The sequence below is a fragment of the Callorhinchus milii genome, unplaced genomic scaffold, assembly GCF_018977255.1.
Source record: "Callorhinchus milii isolate IMCB2004 unplaced genomic scaffold, IMCB_Cmil_1.0 Scaffold14, whole genome shotgun sequence".
Classification (NCBI taxonomy): domain Eukaryota; kingdom Metazoa; phylum Chordata; class Chondrichthyes; order Chimaeriformes; family Callorhinchidae; genus Callorhinchus; species Callorhinchus milii.
The window spans coordinates 4,818,412-4,834,155 of record NW_024704755.1 but is presented as its reverse complement, the minus strand read 5'-3'; the positions used below and the strand labels follow the sequence as shown (position 1 = coordinate 4,834,155).

The following is a 15,744-nucleotide window of genomic DNA, read 5'->3' as shown; positions in this document are numbered from 1 at the left end:
ATTTTGAATCTCCTGCTGAATTGACAATCATACTGCTTTTGGGAGTTCCATATTAAATTGGATATCTCTGTGAACTCCTATTTGATTGGAAATGAGTCTTCAATTTGAGCCATGTCCCTTTGCTCTAAGCTCTATCACATTTGAGAGCATTCTTCATATCCAATCTAAAAACTTGTCACAATTCACTAAGATAGGTTACCATGGTTAGGTTAAGTTACAAAGATAGTAAGCACAGTTATTGCTGTCAACACCAAAGCCAAGAAAGAACGCAACTCAAACCTCTTTGCATCTGTAGAATATAAAGTTAATGTGACTGAGCAATCCTAGTTAGTTCCAAATGACAAAAACCTTAAAAATTAACTTTTTAAATAAATTTGTAAAAAGTCAAGCAACTTTGTTGACACCTACAGTTTTAGAGTTGTAAGAAAAAAATCATTTTAATGCAAAGTAATTTTTCGCAGGAAGCCAAGGACTCCTGAAACAGAGATCAGAAGTTCTTCATCCGAACTAATCTTGTGATTTGCGAATGGGGGAAAAGAACTAAAGCTGATAGAGTGTATAGGTGGATCATGTAACACAGATCATGATCTAAAATGTTTTGAAGGGAAATTATCCATTGATTTTCTTGTGTTGTGGACTAACTAGTTCATTATTGTGAACATGTTGAACAGATTTCATGCCACGATATTTTCCAGTGGTTATGCGATTTTTTCAGACAAATTTACACATTGTTTACGGCTAAGTGAAAATCCGATGTGATGCACAGATCAAAATGTCTAATTCTATATAGAGGTTTCGTGGAGCTCTATTGAACAAAAGGGGACTGACCTCCATTGACATAACATTCTGCTCACTTTCCATAGCTAAGTTCTCAGCCTCCAGTTGTGCGTGAAGCCGTTCATTTTCTTCTACCAATTCGTGGCAGTGTTGCTGCAGTCGGACTCTTTCTTCCTTAAGCTGTTTGATTGTCTGCTCAAGTTTTATCATCTGTACAAATAAAGATACACAATATAAATCTTCCTTTCTAATTGACATAAATAAACAAAGCATTCATTTAATTTACATCACAGGAACAAAAGCACTGACTTAAATACTCTCAGCTTTAAAACATCAAACCATTACTAATCAACATGTGTGCTAGATTATGCGCCTTTGCTTTTTGTAATGTGACCCCAAGTAAATAAAATGCAATAACTGGTTAATATTCCCTCTGAGCAATGAATTGTAGAGTCCATTGCAAAACAGACATTGAAAGGACAAGAAAAATAATCATTATTTTGATGTTCTATGGACATTGTTGGCTGCTACTAAAGTCACTCTGGAATACAATGTGCAGAGTGGTTAAGGCGTGGAAGTATATTAAGGTAAATTATCATTCTAAGACTTGTATAAGTAGACTGTAACCTAATTAATACACAGCACATTAAAACTTGCAAAACATGTCTACCAGTTATATGATGTAATCTTTTTCTTGCTATTGAACAAAGGGGTTTTATATTTTTGACTGATGTGAATGTACACACAAGGGAGTATTGAAAGCAGTGTGCTGACAGGACTAAGTAAATGCGTTTGAAGTCAATTGCAATATATGAAAATGACATTGTGTACATGAAGTAAAACAACAGACACTGATGGAATTGAAAGCAATAACAGAATCTGAACTATGATAATAAATTACTTGAACTTTGTTCTTGTGGTTTTATGTCATCATGTGAACTCCTGATTGTGTTGTTACAATTCCCCCCCAGATATCCATTGTTCAATAACATATACTGAATAACATACAGATAGGTGAATGAGGGCATATAGATAGTCGAACTGCAGTTACACAGTATTATACTATTTGTCATTTGATTCTGTTCACCTGCAGTTCAAACATTGCAATCAGCTTTAATCCTTTGCAACATCATAGATAGATTTCATGGTCTGAGCTTGTTGTGCTTGCGGAAAATGTTTTATGCATCAAAGATTGACAATCACCAAAAACGTTTGGCTGAAGAAGGCCCTTTGGCCCATTTGATCTTCCAGAATACCCACTCTACCTTTTTCCTAATACGTATAGCATCCAACTGGTTCTTACTGTGATGTCTTCCAGCCTTCTCGGTAACTTGTTCTACCCTGCGCGTAAAGAAATCCTTCCTGGTATTGCTCCTTAAATTATTCTTCACATCCTGAACCTGTATTCTCATCCACTTACTGCCCTTCGCATGTCTAGATTTTCTTTCGCTATCCCATTTAGCATCTTAAATACCTCCAGGAAGACCCTTTTGAGACATCTCTTTTCATTTTTCATAGTTTATCTCAATAATACTGGGGTTCACCCATGTTGCTTTTCTCTGGCTCTAAGGTTTAAGCCACTCCCGTGTTCCAAATTAGTGGAGGTTAACTATGCCTACTATTCTGTTTTTCTAATTCATTGCTGCCTCACACTAGACTCAAAATTCCATCCAGTCTTAACCTGTACGATCAGTTTGTCTCAAAATTCATGATTGTGCAGAACGATGGAAAATTCTGTCTTTGTTGCAAATCAATTAAAAGAACAACTTGTGCTAGATAGAGGCTGTTGTAATTTAGTTTTGTGACAAGTGAAATACGCTCCAACATTCCAGACAACATTGACTTTTCACAGTACCATAACAAACAGTTTATTTGACGTGTGCTCTTTTCACTTATATCCCCTTCTTGTCAATTTAACGTGTTGATTGCTTATTTCCATTTATCTACACTCTTGAGTGGTTTGGATAAACAGAAGTGTGCTTATATTTAGATCTAGGCACACTAATTGAAGTGCTCGATTTATCATCAAATATTTTTCTTTTTACTTCTGAAAGGTTTTCATCCAACAATGCGGACGTGTGCAAAGGCAACAAACATTTTGTAGCAGACATCAAAGCAATCAAGAAAGTCATTAACGCCAGAGAAGATGACACATCCAGACACAATCTTTCCAAGGGGTGGGGAGGGGAGCAGGAATAGATAAGTTTACTTGTTCATAGTTTTCACTTCCTGATTTCATGCAATTTTCCCATTCAAATATTGACCATGTCCACTGTGTAATGGTCAGTCATTTCCACTTTAGTGAGAAAAGAAAGAGGAACCTGGTGGTGAACAGTGATGGTGCATTAATACAAAGCAATGCTTAAGTGCTCCCACATTTTAGCTCCTAGTTTCAGCTCGGCTGTTGAAACTTGCTATGAAGGAAAGCTTCAGGGAAAAANTGGATGGGGTAACTTGTTTTTTTAATAAAACTTGGGAGAGGTTAGAGCATGGAATGCTCTGCCAAAAACTGTGATTGAAGTAGAATCCATAAAACTGAATCTTTTAAAAGGAAATTTGAAAAACGAAAAATATACAATTACATGGTGTTAGATTGAGTAGAATATGTAGAAATTATAACACCTTATAGCAATTATAAGACAGTGGTTTAAAATGTTAAAAGAATACCGTGGCTGTTGGTTTCAGGCACTGTGAGAAGCAGGCACAACCTTTAGTCCGGACATATGAGGTACGGCCATCTGGAGATAAGGGGAAGACCCTGAGCCTGGCACCAGGACCATGGAATATGTGTCTGAAAGCTTTTTCTTGTAGACTGGTTACACTCTCAAGGACAGTACTGAGATACAGTTAAGCCTGTCTCAATTCCAGATGCCCAAAAAGATGAGAACCTCGTTGATCAGGTTAGACAGGACAAAGGAAGAATAAAATTCTGGAGACCATAATCTTCTCTGGCCGGAGCAAAGGTTAGAGGGGAATTTAGTATAATTGGGGTGCCACCGAACAGAGAGGGGTGGAAGCAGGGAGAAAGAGACTAAGAGAGGTGTGGAAACAGAGAGAGAGACAAAAAGAGAACGTGAGTATTGCAAAAGCTTGAGCCTGAGAACCCGACATGAAAGATTGAAATTAGCCTACCGACTACATAGAACTGGTAGTATGACTATTTACCTCTTTTGCTATATACTCATAAACCGTTTGTGAATAATAAACCATTATACCTTTATTAAGGATTGTTGAGTCATTATTTCGGATCCTCGGGATCGGTATATCCCAACAATGGGAAAAAGGCAGGAGAGTGGTGGGACGATAGCTCTTTCAGAAAGTTAGCCAAGACTTAATAGGCTGAGTGGTCTTATTCTGTGCTTTAGAATTCTAGGGTTCTACTACTTCTCTGACAAATTCAAGAGTGAGAAAGATCTGAGGAGAGGTTCCTTGCTAATACTGTCAATTACAGAATGCTGGATTACAAGGAGGATTGAGTAAAGATGACAAAATAACTGGAAAAGAATGGAGGGAGGAGAAAATTCTTCTGCCAAAAATTATATATTCCAGTTGGCATTTTGCCTTTTATCAACAATTGAAGAAATAACATAATGATATCATGTATTACACCATTCTTGGTTGGTGGATGATCGTTGTCATATGTAAGTTGATATCAGATATAAAAACAGAGAAACTTTAAAAAATATTGTCAATTTAAATGCTATGTGTGAAAGTGCACAAAGGGTTAATGTTCCTTTAAAATAAAGAAAGCAAAGCAATCAGTCTGAGATAGGTCAAATACCGCATTTTTAATGCAGGCAGAAGATTGTCCAATGAGACTAGATTTTTCTTGTATGATTTGCAGTGAAAGCTTGCCAGCGAACTGTCAATCCTCTGTAGATCTACTCAGCAATCAAACAGAATAACCTAATAGTCATAAACCTACAGGAAAATTGAGGCACTGATTCACATTTTAATATCTGTAATTTCTGTAAGAGCTGTATTTCTGAATACCAAATCACAATTTCTGTCAAACGACAGTGCAATATTGCTCAATTCTATTTATTGCATCTGAATTTGCAGGCTCATATGCAAGTCATATTACTCCATGGACTCCCTAAAGGTTAAAAAATATATAAAACTTGCTGCTCTTCCTTCAAAGAATTCAAGCTAGAGAAAGGCTTCCCACAGTCTCCACGTTCTCCGTGTATTCCCTAGTCTCAGACATCAAAGAATCATATTCCATCAATAACAATATAAAATAGTGAACAAAGAATACAAAGTAGATACCAATGCAGTGGCGATGTTTATTGGGGTCAGGAATCAGAGTAACAGAACAATATTAGAATATGGTTCTGAGAAGACAAAATTCCTAGATATCAACAGACTGATTGTTACACCACACATTGTCTAAAAAAAACAATGATTTATTCTTGATAGGTAATATTTTCATTAGGAAGATTCACATTGTCCCAGCAAGAACCTCCTACTGGTAAAGTGCAGGAGTAGTTACGCTCAATCACATATCTTAGTTATCACCCATTCTGCATCATTCAAAAAGGAATTCTCCCTCTAAGACTCGCCCCCTGTGTTTTTTTTATTCAAGTGACTGCTTCTCGGCATCTTCCGTTCCGTAGCAACACATAACTCAATGAAAAGTGTGAGGCTCAGAATTCCACCAAGTCCTAACCTCCAAGATCATTTTCTCTTAAAATTTAAGACCATGCAAAATTCTAAAATATAATCTTAAGTTGGAAGCCTGTTTCTGCAGTACTTAAAAAGGCTTCCAAATTAGGGTTGAATTTAAGAATTTTTCACAACTTAAAGTTTAACATAGGGTCATCTTACTGCAGAGAATGTTATGCCTTGATCCACACCTTTACGCTATTTAATTTCAAATAGACTGAAATTATTTAATATATTTAACATAAAATAAGATATTATCTATTTTTTTTATTTAGTCTTTCTAGTCATTTCTGGCCAAGGGAGCTGATGGGTGACCAGGTCCCAGATCTGTGCCAACATTACTTTGAAATTGCCACCAGGAGGTGCATAAGAGCAGCTTGAGATGACTCACCCTAATTCATTATTACATGAGTAATTAAGACATGCTTAATGCCTCCTCACCACAGCATGGTTGAGATCCATGTGGCAGAATGTGAGAAACAAGAAACATGGAGTCCTGTAGCTCAGTGGTTAGAGCACTCGCTTTGCAAGTGAGAGAGACTTGAGTTCAATTCCCGGCAGGTCAGGGCCAAACCTTGGGCAAGTTTCCTTACTCCACACAGAGCCTAATAATAATCCCTCCAAAACCCAAAACAATAATAAATTGGTCATTTTCAATCTACGACTGTTTGTGGGACATTGCTGTGCGCAATTAGCTGCCGCGTTCGCCCACAAATATACAGTCAATTCACTTTACAGTGTGTTCTGTGAAGCGCTTTGGGACGTCCTCCCGACGTGAAAAGCGCTATATCAAATGCAAGGATTATTATTATTATTATATAATAAGAGAAACAAGCTTAAACAACGTATACCTCTAAACCTGTCCCCATGCTCCTGTCAATGTTTCTTTACAACCAGCTTGTGATCTCGTGAGATGCCCCACACAAGTGTAGTTTTCCTTCTTGACTCTTTCCGTTATTTCATCTCCCAGGAGTTATTAATTAAATGCTAATGCCAACAAAGAGAATTCATCCTGTCCTAAAATCCCTGGGGTTGACACAATAAACCCCCTATCTCTCTATCAACTGCCTAGGCTTTTGGTAAATGCATAATCTGGTATGATAAATAGAAAACACAAACGTGTTTGAGACTGTCTCAGTTGGTAGCGCTCTTATCTCTGAGTCTGAAGGGATTTTAAACTTGTATAGTCTAGGCTGAAACTCCAAAGTAGTGCTGGGGGTAACTTGCATTGCTGGAGATGTGACCCTTCAGATGAGACTTTAAACCACGGTTTATAAAATCCTGTGAGCACTTTGAGACCTACTCCCAACATGAAATGTGCTATATCAAATGCAATTATTCTTTTTATTATTTTATTATTCTTTTTAAATGGAAATATTGTTTTCACTTATTTTCATTAAAATTTGTGCATTTCTCTTTCAGACACATCCAGTCTAATATTCTTTCTTATAACAATTTAAAATTAGCACAATAAATTGAACAAAAGAACTAATACAAAGAAAAACAAAATCAATCTATAAAAGATGAAGCTCATCTTGTTGTGACTACGCAATGATGTGGAACTCACATTTTGTAACAAATTGTTATCTTGTACATCTACATTTCACATTATGTAAATGTTGCCTGCTTTTATTGTGTTCTTCTGGAAAAGAGGGTCACCTTTCTATCAATTTTCACTAAAAATGTACTGGGCTACATTCAAATGATTTGTGTGATAGATTACAAATTCATTCTTAATAAGAATGATTTCAATAAAATGCAATATAAATCCTTCAATCAAAGTGAAAACATCTGACAAGAAACTAAACTGTTATTAATGTTCTGAAAAATTTATATTATGAGATGTCAGTTTTTACAAATGCAGCAACGCTATAAAGATTTAATATTTAGGCATAATTCTATCACTCTAATGCTGCAGATGAAATTATGTAAAGTAGATTCAAGCACCATGGAAGTTGTACGTGATCAATGTCAAGTTAATAATTCAATTAAAACCTAAAACTCATTTTATCTGCTCTTTTTGTCATGGCCTCTTTTCACTTACTTAGTAATGTAGTTAGATAAAATATTACCAAACAAAATGGTAACGATTTCTACAAAATGTTCTACTAATTGCTCATTTCTATCAGTGTAGGATTTCAACAAGAAATTATACAATTCCAATTATATAAAATGCAACTTTGATGTGGCTCATAATTTTAGGATTTAATATATAAATCTAAATAACCTGAGGTAACCAGATGACCTCTATAAACATTTTCATTTCTTGATTCCATGTTGAAACTTTAGAAATGAAGAAAGATTTTGGGCTACACTGAATTAAGTGGAAGACATCATCTTTTTACCCCACAATCTCAAATCACCATGCAATTTAGAATGATTTTTAAAACTGTCCAGGGAGTAACCATTCCACATCGAGTTCTTTCAGTGCTTTGGACACCTTATAGTTTAAGCTTGAAAGTCATGTGCTGTTGGTAAAAGCGACCACCAAAAATGATCAAGAGAAGTTGCCATTGACTAGCTAGTTTTCTGTGCAGAGTGCAAGTGCAATAAGAATGTTCCACTTGCCTTAATAATAAATAATAATAATAATCCTTGCATTTGATATAGCGCTTTTCACGTCGGGAGGACGTCCCAAAGAGCTTCACAGAACACACTGTAAAGTGAATTGACTGTATATTTGTGGGCGAACGCGGCAGCCAATTGCGCACAGCAGTGTCCCACAAACAGTCGTAGATTGAAAATGACCAATTTATTATTGTTTTTGGTTTTGGAGGGATTATTATTAGGCTCTGTGTGGAGTAAGGAAACTTGCCCAAGGTTTCGCCCTCTGCCTGGAATTGAACTCAGGTCTCTCGCTTGCAAAGCGAGTGCTCTAACCACTGAGCTACAGGACTCCATAAGGGTATGGGAGGGAGTAAGGATTGAGTGGAGACTCGTGTGGAGTATAAACACTGGTCCAGAGTAGTTGGGTCGAATGGCTTGTTGCTGCACTGTACAGTCTATGTAAGACATACTGTAGCAGTCACATTCCAATCTCAAAATCAAACCGACACGCTGTCCTTTACAATACAGCGTTATATGTTTACAAAACAGAATTTGAGTTTTTTTTAATAAATAAGATTTAGCAGTTAGGTTAAATTCTACAGGATATAATTATTCAGACATCACCATCCTGAGCAAACAGACATTGACTGACCTCTGCATTGCTTCCTGGTTCACCTGAGTTAGCAATTTGACAAATGAGGAAAGAAAGCATTTTACTGCTTGGCTAATGACAAGTTAACTATTGGGCAATCATCAAAATAAAACGCGGTATTCATAGTGACAATATTTCACTCTGTAAAATAATTAATTGTTACAGCAAATGCAATTTTCTTAAAAAAACCTCACTGCTTATTGTTTTTTGTAGCAGTACATCATAAATTGTGTGCAATTGTCATTTTGAAAGTTTTACTAGCAAATGCTATTATTGGGGAATATGACAAGCCACAAATTTTCTTGTCAGGTCCTAAACTGGAAAGGAAATTGCAGGAAACATTAACAGTTATCATATTATATATGCAATGTCGGCTGCAATGGGAAGGAAGACCAATTACCAAACAAAGCCCCTCCAGCAGCCAACTGAGATCATAAAACCCAAGGCAACGCTATAATCTAAGAACATGCCTCATTTTTATACAGTCGCACTTGTGTTCCACGTTTAACAATAATTTGAATACTCTCTATGGGGTTACTTTAAGTATATCATTGCATTTATAGTGGCTACATGAAAGGAACAGCTTGCAGTAGGATTGTAGATCACCACATGGTACTCAAAACTTGTCAATCCAGGCCCAGGATTTACTGACCATTTTTAAACGCAATTGCTTTGAAGGAAAACCCACTTATTGGTCCTGTTAAAAAAGCAATTCCTTCCATCATACTTTGTCTCTAGCACCATCCTGTCCAAACTGGCCATTTGTGAGGTTGTAAAGTCATCCTTGTTGACAATCTCCGAGTATACACAATGCGAGAATTGTGAGATTCTTGAAGATGATTATAGATCTACATTGACTCCTTGTGAGCAGAGGAGACATGATGATGGTATTTGTGAGGCAGGGATGGTTCGGGAATAGAGAGAGGAAGTCAAAAACTGTATAATTTTACATGGACTTGGATCCAGTCCATCCTTAATATTTGTAGTGTATCTTTTCATGAATCAACATAACTGTGCAACATATAATCCAAGTTTAAGTGAGCTGTTTGTCTGAGTCATTATTCTTTCTTCCCACGTGATTTCCTATTGGTAAATATGGGTTATGATATTTACTTTATTTTTTTCTTTTGTTAGTACGTCCATTTAATATTAATATACTTGTCTTTAGCATGTTTAATTCTACATTGGATATTTAAAATCGTTCAAGTTAATTTGTCATTGATTATATATTTAAAGAAATCTAAAACAAAGATGTTCTTTATTTTACATTCAATAAAACCTTTTCCCTGATCCTGCAAATTGTGTATGAATACACGATGTATGTACAACTCCATCCACAGAAAATAAAACATTATTTTCCATTGTTAAATTTTATATTAAATTTCTCAGCAGATCTATTGACCAAATCAAGTTCAGTCACACATTTATGTTTTTTCATCCAAAGAGTAAAAATAACAGGAACAACTTGTCGGAAATGAAATTTCAATTCATTCAATCCTTTATACACTTCTCCAAGGAGGTAATCGATAGAGTTTAGACAGAGAAGTAGATTTTTAGCATTGGATCAATACCAAAATACTCCCAGACTCCTAAATGTGTTGTAGCAAATACGAACAAATCAGTGGCCTTAGGCCAAAATGATTGACTGTGAACCTCAACATTTGAAGTCTCTACAATGTAAATAAAAACATTGTCTTTTTACAGATTCCCACTATCAGGATCCATGGCATGTTTGGAGTTACCTTTCACCTGTACATGTTACGATTTTATACCATTATTGATTAAAGATGCAAGCTTTCCTGCTATGATCCTTCAATTTACACAGAATTGCAACTATTCAATAAACACACATTTTTATGTAGGAGAACAGCCACAGAAGCTTTAGCAGATCTGTTACAGGCACACAAACATTACGTCGTCAAAACAGCTTAAAGCTCTCACGCTTCACAGGATTTTTCTGTAAAGTGTAATGACTGTGCATTTGCATGCAAATTCGCAGCCAATTTGCACATAGAAATTTTCTACAAACGGCCATGAAGTGAATGATATTGTAGTCTTTTTACATACCATTCGAAAAGGTAGCACTTCATAAAATATTTTTAAGTAATGCACACATAGCTTTTATTGCAGTTTGGCACAGCAAAACCATGCACTAGAGTAAGTCAACGTATTAGTGGATACCCATTACTTTTAAAGATTTTGTTTTCAAGTTCGGCTTTTTCTTTATTACATTCATGTCATTTCCTTAATAGAAATTATCAAAAGTTAATGCAATATAAAGATACGGTTATGAATCTTTAATGTGGCGTCTGTTGTTCTTGAATAAATGAGCTTTGCTTGTGCAGATGTAAATCAATCTGTTAAACAGTAAATTAGTTTGGTTGTACTGTATGCTGAACTGAAATTATTTCTTCAAAATCTATGCAAGATGAATAAACATTGAGAGCAGTAGAGTAATGGAGTAGTCTAAAATGTGTTGATATTGATCTCTAGAACCGCAAGTCTGATGGTGAAGAACAGAATAAAGCACTGATTGGACTTTAAATGCAACAAAGTTAAATTTTATTGAACTTAAAGCACTTCAGTTTAATTAATTGTTCATTATGAGAATATTTAGATCATCAATTAGAATCGTGCAGAGGATATTAAAACACTGTTTTCAGGACCCAAAACATTCTTCTTCAACCAGTACGTTTTATTAACCTCATTGGGTGACTTTACAATTCACTTCACATTTTTGGTTTTACCACAGGCTGTTTTGGTAAAACATAGATCATGAAAAATATATTTCACTTTTCTATTAACACCAAAACATGAGACGTGAAAAAAAAAAGTCTAGCCCTAGGCAGGATGACATTATTACATGCATTGATATTCTTATGGAGGAGTAATCCTGGTTTACGAACTGTAGCAATTTTTGCGCTCTTGTAATGGAATTTGCGCTATTGTCTTCAATAGAAGACATTGCTGATGGAAGTACCTTCAGAACCTAAAGAGTCACCAAGCTGAATAAAACCACCACAATATTCATAGATCATTTTCCTTTACTAAACATTTCAATTTTTGGTAGATCATTGGATCGCACAAGGATCCAATTAAATGTAGAATTTTTTGCGTAAAGGCACATGCATAGAAAATATTTACCATTCTGACACCCACGTTCATTTAATGCACTGTGCCACTGAAGTGATCAAGACCAGCTGTGTTGATCTGCTTAAATACGCACTTCTGAGCAGGAGATCACTGGGTATGACAATCAGAAACAAGATCCCTGGTGGACACTTTTGCACCTCCCAGCCCATGAACATTAGAGCCAATTGTAAAATCCACCAATGCTGCCTTGGCAAAAATGAGAGAACTTACCAAATAACAGGGAGTGTATGTACAAGGTAGGAAGTGACATTAACGGTGACCTAATGACCTGGAGGTCAGCTATTATAGTACAAAAGCTGTCTGGTGCGTAGGAATGCGCAGTGAATGGAGTCTGCACCCAAACCACATTATAATCGAATCAGCGCTTTAAAGATATTATATAATATATAAAAAAGTTCACAACAAAACGTAACTGATGCACCTGCAGCATGCCACTTATATTGAATCAAACAGCATATTCATCATAACACTCCAGCGGAAAAAACGCACAAAAGTCACATTTATGAGTCTTCCATTAAACACGAACAGATAATGTAATCTAAAAGCCTGGAACTAATATTAATCAGTTGTTGTTTTAATAATCCAGTGGTGTTCCTGTGTATTGGGAAGGATGTAATATTCCCTAGTTAGCGATTGGACATTTGGAGTGCTCTCGTGCTTCAAAATATCATGCAATCAAATGGATGTGCTGTGCTGGATGCCATTTTTAGCTCTCACCTACTTTTCTGCTATCTACTAACAGCATTTTCTTTTAGAAGTATACTGCTCTCCGATGCTCTCCAAAAGTTCTTTTCAGCTTTTCATAGAATGAAAATTTAGAAAGTCGGCAATTAAAATGGGGCTCTTTATGTCCAGCTCCCAAATTACCAAACTATCAAAGAACTTTTATAATGGTTAGAGCAAGGTTAGATTTTTACATGACCTTGTCTATTATGTTAAAGGATAATAATGCTATATCAAAGGCAAGGAATTTAAAACAATTATAGTTTTGCAATGTGTTAATATTTCTAATCAAATACTATGGATGGGAATAATGGAGCCAATTTTACAATACCATATGGTATCCTAATTTGGCAGTATTTAATTATTGATTTTTTTTTAAATATTGTAATTTCAGTTGCTTGTTACAGACTTCTATTTGTTAATTAAAAATCCCCATGGAGAAAAACCACAAAATTGGCCTCAAAATTGGTTAGCAAGCCAGTAGTTGATGATGAATGGTTCCATGTTAAGACAAATGGTTCTGCCTGACCACACTGCCAGTAAGTCTGTCTGATCTTCAGAACTGAAATGTGACTAAAGCAGGAGTGTGCCAATTCCTTACTTTTTTCATTTCCAACTATTTTAATTTGATTAATTACACTTTTGTTAACTCTACCTTTTGATCCTTCCTCTTAAACAGTAGTGGTCAACCTATTCGGTCGGCCACCAACTACATTTTTCTTTATTGAATTTCTCTTCATTATGGCCGTGCCATGGGTATTGCGGCTCGGTGGCTACTGGAAACAAAGTATTGATTTGGCGCGGAATTGCCTGAACAGTTGTGGCTGTTCGATGGGCCACTTCTTGTTGCACCAGTGTGAACTTATTTAGTTGACCAACCCAAAAAGGTTGGCTACAACTGCTCTTAAGTATAGTCTCAAAGTAGAATTGTACAACTCATAAATAAGAAATAAATGTACATGCAACTTTTTGACTCTTTTCAAGTATGTCTATGTACTTGTACATTTACTGGATCCAAAGCCAACTTGGAATTGCCTCCAGCTTTATAATACATTCATGACTTACATACATAATCTACATGTAAGGTGACTGATGCAAAATGATTACACGAAAAGCGAACAGATCATTGCTTTAGGCTGAAAGTTCAAAAGCAATACAGAACAGAATAACAGACTGCAATTTGTATTCCAAGTCTAACGCAAACAGTAACCAAACATTAATTAAAATCTCAAGTTTTCTCTTCAGGATTAAACTCCAATTATGATTCAAGACTTTGACCACAAAGCCACAGAAAATAGATGAAGATGAAATAGAGTATTTTTCACTCTTTGAACTTTTTCTCGTACAACCACTGAACATTCTCATTTACGTCTCCCTCTGTGTCATTTACCCAATTCCCTGGTCATAATAAAAAAAATGCAATTAATAGCTGTGTAGCCTTCGAACAAGCACCAGACTTTTTTTTGTAAACTGTCAATGCAGAGCATTGCCTTTGGCTACAGCATTTTATTTTACAAAACACAAAGTCAGGAATTGACTCGTCCTCGGCAAGAGAAAATTGTGTAAGGCATTTTTCTGGTTTGCTCTGTTTGTTCCCCCTCCCCATGCCTCCAGGTGAAAAACACAACTCAGGCTGAAAAGCACTTCATATAGACAACGGCCCTCTCGGATCTGAAACAATTGTCCTTTCTTGATCTACTTGTCTACAGAGTGAGTACTGGTGGAATATTTGATCATGGGAAGTCATTACAGATGAAGTCAACCCTATCCTTTATCAGCATCCATACATGTACACATGGAACAGGAGATGACTGGATATCAAGTTCAAAATTAGGACCTTACAGGTCAGTAAGGGCCAGTATCTCTTCACTCAATGATTTTACCCACTGAACTATGAGGGTTCATTTTGCCTACTGAACTATCAGGATCACTTTATAAGGTCACAAGATTGGTGTGGGTGAAGTAACCCCTTCAGCCCATCCGATCTCATCCCTTCAGAATACACCCCCCCACCCCAATTACTGAACTAAGCTGCTTTTTCTAAAATTAGTAGCGTCCTGGCCTCTACCCCTTTCCAACTAACATGTTCCAATGAATTGATTACCCTCTATGTAAAAAAAAACTTCCTAAAATTGCCCTTTACAACTTTAAACCCATGTCTTCTTGGTCTACTGTCATGATACAACCCAATAAAAACGAGCCTTGCATTTGATATAGCGCTTCATCACAGCTTTGAGATGTCTCAAAGCGCCTCATAGAATATAGTGTAAAGTGAATTGACTGTATATCCTAAAGTACTAATCTGGATTTACCTTGAACTACCTAACATCGAATGTCACAATAGCGCTGGCTAATAATGAATCAGAAGATTAACCTTTGTGTGGTGGAGTGAAACCATCAAACGGGAAAAGTTAAACATTTTGCTTTTTTTTAAAAAAAGGCATGGAACTCTTGATACATTAAGAATAGGGAAGGCAATTCAGCTCCCGCCTAGGTCTACAAATGATCTCGCTCTCATCATCTTTAGCTCTTTCTTGATTTGGATTTAAGTTCAGTTCTCTTCACAAGCAACTTTCTCATGAATTTTACAGAAATGAAACTACCCCTGGGTAAGGAAACAGTTGGTACAAGTACATAGACCAAAAATTGCAGCACATAATGCTCAAAACAGCTTTTAAGCATCAGTACTAAGATTTCTAGTTTGATCCTATGTTTTATTAAGTAAAACAAATAAAATGCAAGCTCAATTCCTGCATCAACAACAACAAATTGCATTTATAGAGTGCCTTTCACGTCAGGAGGATGTCCCTAAGGAAGCAAGGAACACAGACACTCTAAAGATATCAATCGAGTTCATATTAATTTGTGCAAACTGTGGATTTCACTATCCTCATTTCAACAAATAAAAATAAATGACTGGCAATGATTCACAATCTTGTCAACTGAAGCCTGATTTGGGCTGTATGAAGCTGGATCTTCTCCAAAGGCTGAGTCAGTAATATGAAAAAGGATACTGATGAAACATGATTTTTAAACACAATTCTATGCCAGACAAGAAACATCCACAGTGGTAACAAATTTGGATTCCATTTATTCAAAAATGCATTAAATCTCTCAAAACTGGGCTGTATCCAATTCAGATACATTTTTCAAAAAATTTAATACTGAATTATTGAAGCAAATCTAGGATAAAACATACTTCAAAGAAATGGCTGTTGCTATGGCGA

At 36.1% G+C, this 15,744-nt stretch overlaps 1 protein-coding gene across 1 annotated transcript in view; it reads right to left on the bottom strand.

The window, feature by feature from the left end:
• LOC121850145 (early endosome antigen 1-like) overlaps positions 1 to 15,744 on the bottom strand; it is a 116,150-nt gene that overhangs the window by 14,246 nt on the left and 86,160 nt on the right. Inside the window, exon 14 of the mRNA XM_042340385.1 lies at positions 829 to 987. Within this exon, the coding sequence (XP_042196319.1) occupies positions 829 to 987 (159 nt within the window). The remainder of the gene's footprint in view (positions 1 to 828; positions 988 to 15,744) is intronic.